General features: G+C 42.5%; 1 protein-coding gene across 2 annotated transcripts in view; it reads left to right on the top strand.

Annotated features, from left to right (window-relative positions):
- Positions 1-14,583, top strand: part of COL11A1 (collagen type XI alpha 1 chain) — a 184,482-nt gene that overhangs the window by 82,756 nt on the left and 87,143 nt on the right. For both annotated transcript variants that reach the window (XM_045028544.1, XM_045028545.1), the window contains 4 exons: positions 982-1,035; positions 3,260-3,367; positions 5,131-5,220; positions 5,514-5,567. In XM_045028544.1, the coding sequence (XP_044884479.1) occupies positions 982-1,035; positions 3,260-3,367; positions 5,131-5,220; positions 5,514-5,567 (306 nt within the window). The remainder of the gene's footprint in view (positions 1-981; positions 1,036-3,259; positions 3,368-5,130; positions 5,221-5,513; positions 5,568-14,583) is intronic.

Raw genomic sequence — 14,583 nt, 5'->3', positions numbered from 1 at the left:
TGAACTGAGGTCTATAGCTGCTTACTAGAAACCACCGATTTTGCCAGTCTTCTGGAAGACTGTCCCAATGACATTCGCCTTATACTCTCCGTTCCATTTTCTTCATCATTTCGAATTCCCACTATTTCCCTTTTTCCCTATGCAGCCCTCCTGTCTCATCTCTATAGGACAGTGGTTCCCAAACTTGGGACGCCGCTTGTGTAGGGAAAGCCCCTGGCGGGCCAGGCCAGTTTGTTTACTTGCTGCGTCCACAGGTCCAGCTGATTGCGGCTCCCACCGGCCACAGTTCGCTGCTCCAAGCCAATGGGAGCTGCGGGAAGTGGTGCGGGCCGAGGGATGTACTGGCCTTCGCTTCCCGCAATCCCCATTGGCCTGGAGCAGCGAACCGTGGCCAGTAGGAGCTGCTATAGGCTGGACCTGTGGACGCGGCAGGTAAACAAACCAGCCCGGCCCGCCAGGGGCTTTCCCTACACAAGCAGCATCCCAAGTTTGGGAAACACTGCTATAGGGAAAAAAAATCACATCTTCTCCAGATCTGTGTTTCATTCGATTTTATGTTCCTTCCACATCATCTTCCCCCATACTCCTTAATCTCCCATCAGTGCCTTTCTTTACATAGTCATTTGTCTGTCTTGGCTATGAGTTCATAATATATGTGTCTATGTGTATTTTTAGCTGAGTTTCAGCAATATCACTCATGCATTCAGAATCACCTAATAAATTTTACTGAGAGATAATTGTAAAAATGACTGGCATTTCTTATGATTGCTCTGTAGAAGCACAGCTGAGAATTATTGGAAAGGACAGAGGTTTGAAAATTTCACATTTAGGTATACACAGGAATAATAGATATCTCTGTATGTATTCTTGAAGATGAACCCCTAACATGGAGCTTCTCTCTCACCTCTTCAACACAGATTTGAATTTGGCTCATCTATACCTTGCCATGTATAACTATGTATTATATATTTCATTCCACAGGGTTTTCAAGGCAAAACTGGACCCCCAGGCCCTGGTGGTGTTGTTGGACCCCAGGTAGAGCATTTTAAATGTTATATCTAACTATATGATAACACTGTTTAAAGATTGTTTTATGGCTAATGTAAAAAGCTATTGTTTGTGAGTATATAATATACACTGATGGACATGTTAACTCCTGCAGGACCCAATTACTTACAGCAAATTTAGCAAAATGTGTTTAAGCAAGAATCAAACTCCACACAAAGCAAAGACATTGGGCCTCCACTGTATTTCATCACCTGTACTCATTTCAATGAGTGCAAAGTAGGTGTTCTCCAAGAGTTCAGAATGCAGAATAGGGCCTCTTACTTTGAACTCTTTTTAGAAAGAGCAAATAACATATTGTGTTGTATTATTTTAGATTGAAGCATTTTGATTATTTTATAGGATTTGGGTGAGGTTTACTTCATGATCTTATTTGATTATACTTATATAGTTACTTCCTTTAAGTGCTCTTCATGACACTAACCCTTTCCCTTACCACCTATCCTATTTACCAATAGCCATACAAGAGGTTAGCAAAGGCAAAATTGGAGACAAAGTTAATAGAACACAGGCACTGCCAATCTGAAAAACAAAGCATACTAACTGGAGAGGGGCTGGATCACTTAAGAAAAGTTTAAGTATCTCTTACCACAGGCAAATCTATGATGGTTCAGGAGATCCATTATCCATGTACTGCAGAGCCCCTGTAAAAGAGAAACCCAAGGCCCGACTTAAGAGAGATTTTCCAGAAAGAATATTAAATTCACCCAGGGGATTACAGAGGTTTAACTTTATTAATCATTTAAAAAAATAGCATTTTTTCCTGTCCTCCACAGTAATTGACTGGTCTAATAGGTAGAGATATTGTTGAATATATCTTATAACCACCACTAGTGACATTTGCTGAATAATATATTCCCCATTTACTCATTGACCAGAACCAGAACTAGTATTAACACGTCACAGCATATACTGCCAAGACACAACATTTCTGTAGAAAATGGTTTTACTTTCTAAACTGGGTTTAGGGATTCTTTTTAGAAAAACACAAAGAGGGGAGGGCAGAAAGTTCCATTAGAGATACAATTTATGTAGCTTTAACAAAATCTTTTAGAAACAGACCTTTTTGTAGTACTCTCTAGTTAATTACAGGTGACATCTGAGTCTGTTTGATGCAACAATTATCTTCTGTTCCATCACTTCAATTAATCAAAACAGCATGTGTTTTACTGAGTGTGATTTTTGCTCCTTTGTTTAATTTCAAAGATAACTATTCAGTCATAGGCAAATATTTCCTGGGCCCACTGTTATTTTCAGGACTGATACTGCTTGCATTTGGTTTCCATATGGATCTTTTCACACTTGCTTAAGTGTTAGCATCCACCGTCACAACCCGTACTAACAGAAAATGTACTTCTTGGGGCATAAATTGTGCCATATGTTGTATTATCTAGTACACCAAAGTAACATTGTGAATCAGTTAAAAATGGTAATTACAATGTTTAGAAATCAGAATTATAAAACCCTTCTGAAAATTATTATTACTGCCTGCTCTCACCCTTACCTTAGAATCAATACTGATTCACAGAGATTCTCTCTCTCTCTCTCTCATTATACTTTGGAATTGAGCACCAACAGGCAACCGAACACCTATGTTATGATGTCTGGCAAACTTTCATTCTTCTCAAAAGCACTTGTCATGAATACAGTATTGTAACTCATCACCACTTAAATACAAGTGCAAAAAAGCCAGTGGATGAAGTCTTTGATCCCTGCATCTGCCTTTCTGGGGCCCTTCCATTCTCTCCATGGGAGGTTTCAGTGGATCTGCCTAGCCACCCCTCTCCATATTTTTTCCAGGACGATACTACAGAACAGTGCTCCATGGCAGGCAGAGGGTACGAGACCTCTTGTCCTCTCTCCAATGCATCAGAAATGCGGTGGGGTTCAGGTCTTCAGCACTTGGGAAGCAGGGCCATAATTGCAGCCTATGGAAACTCACACATGTATCTGCAGCCAGAAGAGGGTTTGAGCTTTATTATTTAAGGATTAGACTATTTTGTAAACAAATGTCTGCAGGTGAAGGTGAGGATTGCACATTTTCCAGTGGCAACTGTGGTGACATCCCAGATCCTAGGAACAACTGAGGGTAGGAGGAGGATTGAGAAAAAGTGGGGAACAGGTTGCCCACAAAAAGCCAACCAAACAAAAATTAAATTGGTTAGGGGAACTGAGGTTTAACTTCTGTTCTTAGGGTCCTACTGGTGAGACTGGCCCAATTGGTGAAAGAGGTCACCCTGGTCCTCCAGGCCCACCAGGTGAACAAGGCCTCCCAGGCGCTGCAGGAAAAGAAGGTGCTAAGGTATGTCATGGCTTTTGGAAGGAAGGTGTCACATGGAGATAGATGGGATAATTGTTTAAAATCAGATACTTCTCATAACTGTAGAAAGTATGGAATAAAATAGGCACAAACACATTTTTCCCCAAGGAAGGTCTCTTCAGCAACTTGCCAAAGGCATAAGGGTCTCACTTCCAACCTGATCATTTTGCTATTAATTTCAGTGGGAACAAGGATAGCCATTAATTTGTTTAAGACCAGCAGTTTGCATGGAACCTCCCTTTTAGTGTGGAAGATTGTACATAGACAACCTGTTTGCTCAGGTCAAGTTGGAGCTCTGTACTGGAACTCAGGGACATGTCTCTGTGTGGCACTGGCCACATTATAGAATTTCAGTTACTCTTTTGGTGAAAGAGGGAAAAAGAGTTAGAAAAAATATTTACATTGATCAAGAAAATAGTATATGATTTTATTCAATTATTCATTGTAGATTAGAGAGTAACTTCCTCCATGAATGTTTCTTTAAAGAAACTATGATAATATTAATAACTGTTTGTTTATATACCATAACTCAGTGTTTCCCAAACTTGGGATGCTGCTTGTGTAGGGAAAGCCCCGGCGGGCCGGGCCAATTTGTTTACCTGCCGCGTCCGCAGGTCCAGCCGATTGCGGCTCCCACTGGCTGCAGTTCGCTGCTCCAGGCCAATGGGAGCTGCAGGAAATGGTGCAGGCTGAGGGACGTACTGGCCACTGCTTCCTGCAGCTCCCATTGGCCTGGAGCAGCGAACTGTGGCCAGTGGGAGCCGTGATCAGCTGGACCTGCGGATTCCGCAGGTAAACAAACCGGCTCAGCCCGGCCCAGCCCGGCCCGGCCCGCCAGGGGCTTTCCCTACACAAGCGGTGTCCCACGTTTGGGAAACACTGCCATAACTAATATATATTATTGTTTACAATTTGTTGCAATACTGTTGTGCTCACATACTATGGTAAAGAGGGCCATAAAGTACTTGAATAGCTGAATGGAGAGATGGATGAATGGATGGTCCTTTTGGGGGGGTCACTGATTATAACCAGAGTCTGTTGTTTCATTATACATGCGCTAATTAGTAAGGCTAAAATTTGGTAACCGATATTTTTAGTAAAAGTCACAGACAGGTCATTGGCAATAAAGAAAAATTAATGAAAGCCGTGACCTGTCCCTGACTTTTACTAAAAATATCTGTGACAAAATGGGGATCTGCGGGTCCCCACACCGCTTGCAGCGGGGTGCTGCATGGTGGGTAGGAGCTCCAGGGCCCTCTGGTGTCTCTACCAGCTGGGGGCTGTGGGGAATCCCTGCCACCCCCAGCTCCAGGGTCCCTCCACCAGCCACAAAGGCCAGGAGCTGTAGGGTGCCCCCACCGCTCATGGCAGCCAAGAGCTGTGGGGTACCTCCACCGCTGAATGCTCTAGCGGCCCACATCATCAGGAGCTCAGGGTTCCCCCCAGCCCAAATAGGCCATGAGCTGCGGGGTTCCCCACTGCCTGCAGCAGACGGGAGCAGCGGAGTCTCCTACCACCCACAACTCCATGGGGCCCCACCACCCGCCACCTGTGGTGGCTTGGAGTGCCAGAGGCTGCCAGAGGTGGCAGGGTTACCCCGCAGCTCCTAACCACCATAGGCTGAAGTCATGGAGGTTGCTGGAAGTCACGGATTCTGTGACTTCTGCCACCTTTGTGACTAAAATTGTAGCCTTACTAATTAGTAACTAACATTTGCGGTTTTTGAAACCTCTGCATTTTCACAGGGTGACCCAGGCCCTCAAGGTATCTCTGGAAAAGACGGACCACCGGGTCTTCGTGGTTTCCCAGGAGAAAGAGGCCTTCCAGGAGCTCAGGTACAGTTTAAACACTAGCATAGATAACTGTGGGGACAGTGTTTATATAGTATGCTGGAGAACAATGAATTAAGCTGTTACAGGAAGTTTTCCACTGTGCTTGGAAAATGAATGCAATATGAAAATACCAAATGGGCACCCCTGAGGGTTAAATTCCAATGGCTATCCATTCATTGGTGGTAATTTATTCAGCAGTGAATTCTTGATTTTTGAATCCTTCATATTAAATATGTTGCAAAATAAAAAACTGTTTAATTTTTCAAATGGAACAACATGCTTCTCTGCTGTTTCAGGGTCCAGCTGGTCTGAAAGGAGGAGAAGGCCCACAAGGCCCACCTGGCCCAGTTGTAAGTAACCATACCAGCATTACGAAAATACAAATAACCTCCATTCTGAGTCTTCACATGCTGTTTTGTTTTCATCAACACAGATTGTAAAACAGTAAGGAAGCTCTGTCATTCACATCAATCAATCAGTTATTGAGTGTACTAGTGAGCCTACATACATAAGGAATGTATAGGTATCAAAATATCTGAAACCTGCTGCTATCAGTAGGTGCAAAATTGACTTGCTCCTCAGCATTGCCCAGCTAGACTAGTTATTAACAGGCATAAAAAAAATCCTTACCAAGGAAAAGCCACAAACTGTGGATGTAATGGCCAGTCTGGCTGCTGTTACATTCCCTTTGTATAACTCCTGTGCACCACATATTTGACCCCTATAACTTTAATGGATTTTGCTGTGCTATTCAGAATCTCAATTTTCTGTTAAAAGGTTTTAAGCCATTGTTGTGAATCATATTCACTACTGTCTTGCTGATTTTTCAGTCTGACCACTTAAACAATAATACCAATATAGATGTGAATTTCCATTCATCCTAACAAGTTAAGTAGTATTTTTTTAATTTTTTTTGTTTTAAATAAGACTGCGAGGAAATTGCAGTCCACCAAGACTAGTAAATGATAACTCCTCCATACACCCCATGTTTTCTGGCATTTCTACACTGGAATTACATCACATACTGTGTATTTATGTCTCTAAATAACTATTGTACAACTTTTTGTTATTGTCTGAAATAAGAAACATCTGCAGACTATTCTGGCAGATTCAGTTGAGATTTTTCACTCAGTCTGCAGAACTCAGCAGACAATTAACTTTACATCACAGGCTTTAAGGAATGGGTCACATCTTAATTTTTGTTGCAGAAATTATTTAAAATAAGTACCATGGGTGATATATTGCCAGATATACAGAGGCATTAAGGCTGTTACATCTAAGAAACTGACCTTTCATTGAAAAAGTTTACTTTTCGGTGAAAACTTAAATTTTCAGGGGGGAAAAATGTAGAAATAGCCGGTCATGCCAGACTGACCCAGCACACCCCCATGCAGGCTGGTGTGGTGTTGTAGGTGAGCCCTTACTTGATTTTTTTCCTCTCCCAGGGTATCAACAAGTCCAAACAGCCCATTAGATGCTAAAGGACACCTCCTTATGGAGGTCATCATTTATCAACATTAAAAAACCCCCAGCATAGAACATAAACAAATCTTTCACCTCATTATCTCAACTGGGGGACTAACTCATTCTTAGACCAGCTGACCTCCTCCCCTCCCCGCTTGAGTCCAGTTCTCACTCTCCCCCTGGTGTTTTCTTGCTTCCAATTCCTACCTCTGGTGCTAGGCCTCTTGCCCTTACCAGAGTAATATCTTTCTCTGGACTTACAGGTCTGGGGAGGTCCGTCTACTGTTATTCTTCTTCAGGGGTGGTGAGTGATCCTTGTCAGGACAGGCCTCTAGCCAGTGTCTGGGAGACCCTTGGCTGAGAACCAAGCCCTCTTGGACACCTACTGACTACAGCCCTCCATCTAGGACTCTCTGCTTTCTAGGATCATTTCTTACAGGCTCCCCATTCTCATGGGTTCCTCAGAGAGCTCACCTGCCAGGCTCCCTGTTTAGGTCTGTCCTGGCAACTCCTCTCCACAGGTGCTTCCTGTATCCCTTTGGAATTCCCCTGTAACTGAGCTTGGGTAACCTTCATTAGCTACAGGTGCTTGTTTACTGATCAGCCACCTGGGGCCTTCATAAGGCAGCCATGGGCAAACTGGGGCCAAAATTCCCATAAAGGGCCGCCACCCTGTGACAGACCTTAACAAAAATTCAACGAACAATGATGATGAATGCCATTAAACAAACATAGTGGAATTCCTATTTCAGAGCCCAGTCATAGCTTCATAGATTCTAGGACTGGAAGGGACCTCGAGAGGTCGTCGAGTCCAGTCCCCTGCCCTCATGGCAGGACCAAATACTGTCTAGACCATCCCGGATAGACATTTATCTAACCTACTCTTAAATATCTCTAAAGATGGCAATTCCACAACCTCCCTAGGCAATATATTCCAGTGTTTAACCACCCTGATAGTTAGGAACTTTTTCCTAATATCCAACCTAAACCTCTCTTACTGCAGTTTAAGCCCATTGATTCTTGTTCTATCCTTAGAGGCTAAGGTGAACAAGTTTTTTCCCTCCTCCTTATGACACCCTTTTAGATACCTGAAAACTGCTGTCATGTCCCCTCTCAGTCTTCTCTTTTCCAAACTAAACAAACCCATTCTTTCAGCCTTCCCTCATAGGTCATGTTCTCAAGACCTTTAATCATTCTTGTTGCTCTTCTCTGGACCCTCTCCAATTTCTCCACATCTTTCTTGAAATGCGGTGCCCAGAATGGGACACAGTACTCCAGCTGAGGCCTAACCAGCGCAGAGCAGAGTGGAAGAATGACTTCTCGTGTCTTACTCACAACACAGCTTTTAATGCATCCCAGAATCATGTTTGCTTTTTTTGCAACAGCATCACACGGTTGACTCATATTTAGCTTGTGGTCCACTATAACCCCTAGATCCCTTTCTGCCGTACTCCTTCTTAGACAGTCTCTTCCCATTCTGTATGGGTGAAACTGATTGTTCCTTCCTAAGTGGAGCACTTTGCATTTGTCTTTGTTAAACTTCATCCTGTTTACCTCAGGCCATTTCTCCAATTTGTCCAGATCATTTTGAATTATGACCCTATCCTCCAAAGCATTGCAATCCCTCCCAGTTTGGTATCATCTGCAAACTTAATAAGCGCACTTTCTATGCCAATATCTAAGTCGTTGATGAAGATATTGAAGAGAGCTGGTCCCAAAATAGACCCCTGCGGAACCCCACTTGTTATACCTTTCCAGCAGGATTGGGAACCATTAATAACTACTCTATAATATGGTTATCCAGCCCAGGGCCGCCCAGAGGATTCCAGGGGCCCGGGGTCTTCGGCGGCGGGGGGCCCTTCCGTTCCGGGACCCGCCGCCGAAGTGCCCCGAAGACCCGAGCCCCTCGCCGCCGAATTATCGCCGAAGCAGGACCCGCCGCTGAAGTGCAGCCAGGTCTTCGGCGGTAATTCGGCGGGGGGGGTCCCCGCCGCGGGTCTTCGGGGCACTTCGGCGGCGGGTCCCGGAACGGAAGGGGCCCCCCGCCGCCGAAGACCGGGCTGCGCTTCGGCGGCGGGTCCCGCTTCCCCCCCGCCCTGGCCCCAGCCTCTTACCCCCGGCTCCCTCCTCACCCGGAGTCTCAGCGCCTCGCTGGAACAGCCGCAGCGTGTGGCCGGCGGGGCCTGAGCTCCGTCCCGCTCAGAGCCGCGTGGTGAGGGGGCGGGGCTGGGAGCTCCACGCCGAGCTGAGGCAGCTGAGCTCAGCCCGGAGCTCCCAGCCCCGCCCCCTCACCACGCGGCTCTGAGGGGGCGGGGTTCAGGGGCCCCGGCGGAGACTCGGCGCTTGATGCGCTGAGGCTCCAGGAGAGGGGCGGAGGCGGGAGCCTCCGCTGTTCTCTTGGGGGCCCCTGCGGAGCCCGGGGCCAGGGGCAAATTGCCCCCTTTGCCCCCCCCCTCTGGGCGGCCCTGATCCAGCCAGTTATGCACCTACCTTATAGTAACCCCATCTAAGTTGTATTTGCCTAGTTTATTGATGAGAATATCATGCGAGACCATATTAAATGCCTTACTAAAGTCTAGGTATACCACATCCACTGCTTCTCCCTTATACACAAGACTTTTTATCCAATCAGAGAAAGCTATCAGATTTGTTTGACATGATTTGTTCTTTACAAATCCATACTGGCTATTCCCTATCACCTTACCACCTTCCAAGTGTTTGGAGATGATTTCTTTAATTTCTTGCTCCATTATCTTCCCTGGCACAGAAGTTAAATTAACTGGGTTAATTAACTGTAGTTTCCTGGGTTGTTTTTATTTCCCTTTTGATAGATGGGCACTATATTTGCCCTTTTCCAGTCTTCTGGCATCTCTCCTGTCTCCCATGATTTTCCAAAGATAATAGCTAGAGGCTCAGATACCTCCTCTCTATTAGCTCCTGGAGTATTCTAGGATGCATTTCATCAGGCCCTGGTGACTTGCAGGCATCTAACTTTTCTAAATGATTTTTAACTTGTTCTTTTTTTATTTTATCTTCTAAACCTACCCCCTTCCCATTAGCATTCACTATGTTAGGCATTCCTTTAAACTTCTTGGTGAAGACCAAAACAAAGAAGTCATTAAGCATCTTTGCCATTTCCAAGTTTTCTGTTACTGTTTCTCCCTCCTCACTGAGCAGTGGGCCTACCCTGTCCTTGGTCTTCCTCTTGCTTCTAATGTATTGATAAAAAGTCTTCTTGTTTCCCTTTATTCCCATAGCTAATCTGAGCTCATTTTGTGCCTTTGCCTTTCTAATCTTGCCCCTGCATTCCTGTGTTGTTTGCCTATATTCATCCTTTGTAATCTGTCCTAGTTTCCATTTTTTATACAACTCCTTTTTATTTTTTAGATCATGCAAGATCTTCTGGTTAAGCCAAGGTGGTCTTTTGCCACATTTTCTATCTTTCCTACCCAACAGAATAGTTTGCTTTTGGGCCCTGAATAGTGTCCCTTTGAAAAACTGACATCTCTCCTCAGTTGTTTTTGTCATGCTGTCCTTGTATCTCCAAACTGTTCACTGAAATACATGGACGTTTGGATTGTGCGAGGAATGGAGGAGTAGCACATAAATATAATCTCATAGTTGTTTATTTTAGAACAGTGATGCTCAGTAAAATTATTTAATGATTATTAAACTGTTGTGTCACCAAAACCAACCATTGCCATTATGACCTTGTTTACACTGGGCTTTGAAACTTGTAGGACTCTGCCTAAACACAGTGAATCTGGGGTTAAATATGGTTTGACTGGCTAATGTGTAAACCAGTGTAAAATCATTTTCTAAAACCATGTTTACACCTATGACCTAGGTTTTATTTTTCCATTAGACTTATTACCAACCTAGTCATAAAGCAGATTTGCCTGCATTTCTTTATGACTGTAAAAGTAATGACATTTTACTCAGTCATCAGAAAGATGTGGGCCTGTAGAATTTTGCAAGGCCAGTCTAAGGTCAAGAGTTTTTTGTATCCCCAAGTGTTTGTTTTATGTTTAGGCTTTTACTTTCTACTATTGATCTCTCCATCATATCTTGTACTGCAGTTCCTGGGAATTTTGAAATGAAAGGTATTAAAATAGAATACAGACTTTTTAAATAACCTAATTTTCTGCTGTCATTTTTATGCAAGAGCACTCTATAGATGCAAAAGCTGGTCCACTTATGCTCAAATGAGCATCATGCAGTTCTTGACAACCATCTGCTTATTGCACTTCTCTCTCTTTCGATGAGCCCAGGTGGAAAAGTAAATTGACACAAACCCTTTCTGCAATAAAGGAACTGAAAGTATATATGCTTTGACAATAAAGTTCATATATATTCTTACAATTTATATTTTTTAATGCTTAAAAACAAAACATATAAAGAAAACTCTTGGTTTTGGGATATCCCTAGGTTTGGGAAAGTGCTGCAGTAACATTTTTGTGCGCTAATTCTTTCCTCTAGAATGTCATCAAGAAGTAGCGTGATAGTACTTTAATTTTTAGCTTGCTTTTGATATGTTCAGTTCCTTCTTTCCTTCCCACCATGGTACATAAGCACATTCCTCAAGGAACTGAAACAAAAAAGCCCCAAAATAGGAACCTTACTATTCACCTTGTACAACATCAGCTTTTGCTCACAATAAGTAATATTTAAATTCCTGGTTATATTCACATCATATAATTTCACTACAAATATTTCACCATTTTCTAATATACACTGAGTTCTTGTAGGTAGACTATTTAAAGAATTCAAAGTTTTGACTACCAAATTTTCAACCATAATCTGAGCAATCTGAAATGGATGCTAGAGACATTACGATGCAATGGATGTTCTAGAAGGCAGGTAATAGAAGTGGTGATTATGGAGGAACAGGGAAGTCTTTGTCAAAGGTTCGGTTACTTTCTCAGACCTTCAGATGGGTAATCCCTGGCCCTGGAAGGCAGAGACTACCTGAAGCACAAATAGAATCAAACCTCACCCACAGATATCCCAAATCTCAGTGAAGGTCCCAAACTTTATTAGACTGATATTGTATCTCTGTAATTATGAATTATGAATTTTGAAATTGGCTGGTAGTTAGAAGATGTAAGGATGCACCTGATATCATGGTGCCACATGTGTTTATCTCAGGGCCACAATGAGACCTAGAGCTTCAACTCACTGCTGTTTGTGGGAGTTGCAGGGGCAGATCATTGGAATTATACGGCCCTAAAATAATTTCCTACTTATTTTAGGCAGTAGGGGCTAAACACACAGTCGGTCATTTTCTGGAGAGGATTAGTAAAAGTGGAATACTTGCTCACCATACAAAATAGGAAGAGGATTAGTCCCTGTGGAGGTCTCTGCCACACCTGCCAACACTGACTGCTCCCAAATAGCTAGAATATACAAAATCATAAACTCTGTACAGCTTCAAGTACACCACAGTGAATGACCATTTCAGAACACATTGCATGCTAATTGCTGTGCTTAGGGTGAACTGGACAAAAGAGAGAGATGCACGAATACTCCATAGCAAGATGTTTTCTTCTTTTTTCCCCACTGTTCTATCTGCTCTCTTTATCTTCTAATTGGTGGTGTTCCTCCTCCCTTTTTCATGCTGCTGCAAGGCATGCTGAATGCTGATGAGAGAAAACTCTTTGGAAATTCAGGCAGTCATTCCTCATTAGCTCATTTGGGTACTGGATGTCTAGGTCATATACTGAATCAGTCAGATATGGGCTACCAAGTTAGTTATGTTGCCAAAGTCAGTGCTACCTGCCTCTATCTGATACTAATTTCAGTCATGAGGCTGCTCATGTTAAATAAATGTGCTAATTAAGAAAAAATATTGTTATTATGACAAAATATGTATACAAGTGCTTTATATTGCATGGCACTTCACAAAAAGAAACAGATAAAGGCACATTCATTAATAAGATTACAGTTCATACACCCATTCAATAAAGGAAAAGGTAAAAGAATGAGTAATGATAAAATAAAGGAGGGGAGGGTTCAAGGAGATGGGTTTCAAAGGGGATTAAGATGAAGAAAAGTGTGCTTGGTTAGGATAATGAGACTATTACATAAAGCAGCAGAATGAAAGAGAAAGGAAGAGTGGAAAAGTGAAGAAGGGAGAATTGGAGAAAGCACAGAGAACTGGAGGAGGAGAAGATTGATAGATTTGATAAAGACCAGGAAACCATTACAATAATCTAATATGATCCCTGCACAACTTTTAACTTTTATATTTTGCAAAAACCAAACCATATCCAGGATCACATTAGTCACACCCATCTCATATTCTATGCAGAAATAATGTTAGTATCATGGTAAATTGACCACACAAGAGTCAAGAAATTCAGAGCTTATATTCTTACAGCAATTGTCCTTCTGCCCCATTGTATCCTTCCATTACATATTCACACATGTGCAATAGTATTATACTCTCTATAACCCTGATTCAGCAATCTGTACCTTTTTACTCATGTGCTTAAAGTCCCAATTGATTTAGGTAGGATTTGATTTCATCGGGATTTAAATGTTTCCTTAACATTATGCAAGAATTTGAGTGCTTTGCTGGTTAGGGATGGACTTATGCATGTGCCTAAATGCTTTTCTGAATTGGGCCTATGTGTTCATCTATGTAATATCAAGGCTGTAAAAGCAGATTCTTACTTTAACTCTCAGGCACTCATCTCTTGCCTGAGGCTATAATGGAATAATCTCATCTCAGCTTCTTCCCCAGAAAAGTGAGAGGAGGAAACAAAGTCAATATCTTTAGGACACCTACCCCCGCTAATGGGCAGAATCCATACACTGACATGCTTAACTTTTGTGAAATGAAAATCTAGTAAGAGTAGTAAAGATAAATGTATGCAAAATAACTGTAAAAGATGGCTGTGGGGTGGACAGGGTAGAAGAGCTACCAGAATTCCATGAACAGGTTCTATAGATACCAGCACAGTGGCTGCCATCTGGTGTGTTTAAAAAACAAAACAGTTTTTTTCCCCCCAGTAATGTCACAGTCTAGAACTGAGCAGATCTAAATGTGTTTAGATTATGATATCTGACAAGATCACAGACCATAGTGGTATGGCTGCAGGCTAGTGAATGTTTATTGTTATATTAATTGAAGCCTGAGGAATCAAAATAATAGCAGTAGGAATCACATTCAGGTTGCCAGGATAACCATGCAAAGAATCATCATTTGCTCACCTGGCAGGATACAAATGTGTATGATCCCTGTACAAATACTGTCCGAACAATCTTTCAAAATAAAATCTTCTTGAAGACAATATGTAAAAAGATTTGGAGCAGCCACTGTCATCATAGTACCCTGTTCTGCCACCCTTCTCCATATAGACCTTATTGTAACAGTAGTGCCAGAGAAATCAGTAGGTTTTCTTCAGGAGAGAATACCATTCAGCATGGGTAAGAGTAACAGAATTGGACTGACAGAGAAGAAAACAACGTGGAATCACAGGATACCCGTCCAAGAGCTAGCAAGGCTCAGTCATGCTTAGTTATTAGAATATTGAAAAGATGAGGCATATTCAGAGTATTAAGGCATCCTCCTGGTGCAGTTGCCATAACTTATTCATTCTAGCATGTACCATGGCACTTTCAGTCTCATTAGACCAGGTATGGGAGAATAGCATTTGCTTTAAAGTGTGATAGACCACTGCACAAGTGCCAAGCTAAGAAGTTAAGGAGAGATGCTGTTGTAGCAAAAAGATCTTCAGCAGTCCTCAAGTGAAAGATCTACATTATTTAAAAGATGAAGGGTAAAAAGATGCTGTAGAAGTGTGTAGATATAGCAATTTAAAAGCAGAGGAAAGCTCTATAACTTTTCAGTCTCCAGTAAGTCCACATTCCCACTCAATATTTTTTTCATTTACAAAC

This window comes from Mauremys mutica, chromosome 8 (assembly GCF_020497125.1).
Source record: "Mauremys mutica isolate MM-2020 ecotype Southern chromosome 8, ASM2049712v1, whole genome shotgun sequence".
Taxonomy (NCBI): Eukaryota; Metazoa; Chordata; order Testudines; family Geoemydidae; genus Mauremys; species Mauremys mutica.
This window is presented reverse-complemented; position numbering and strand designations above follow the sequence as displayed.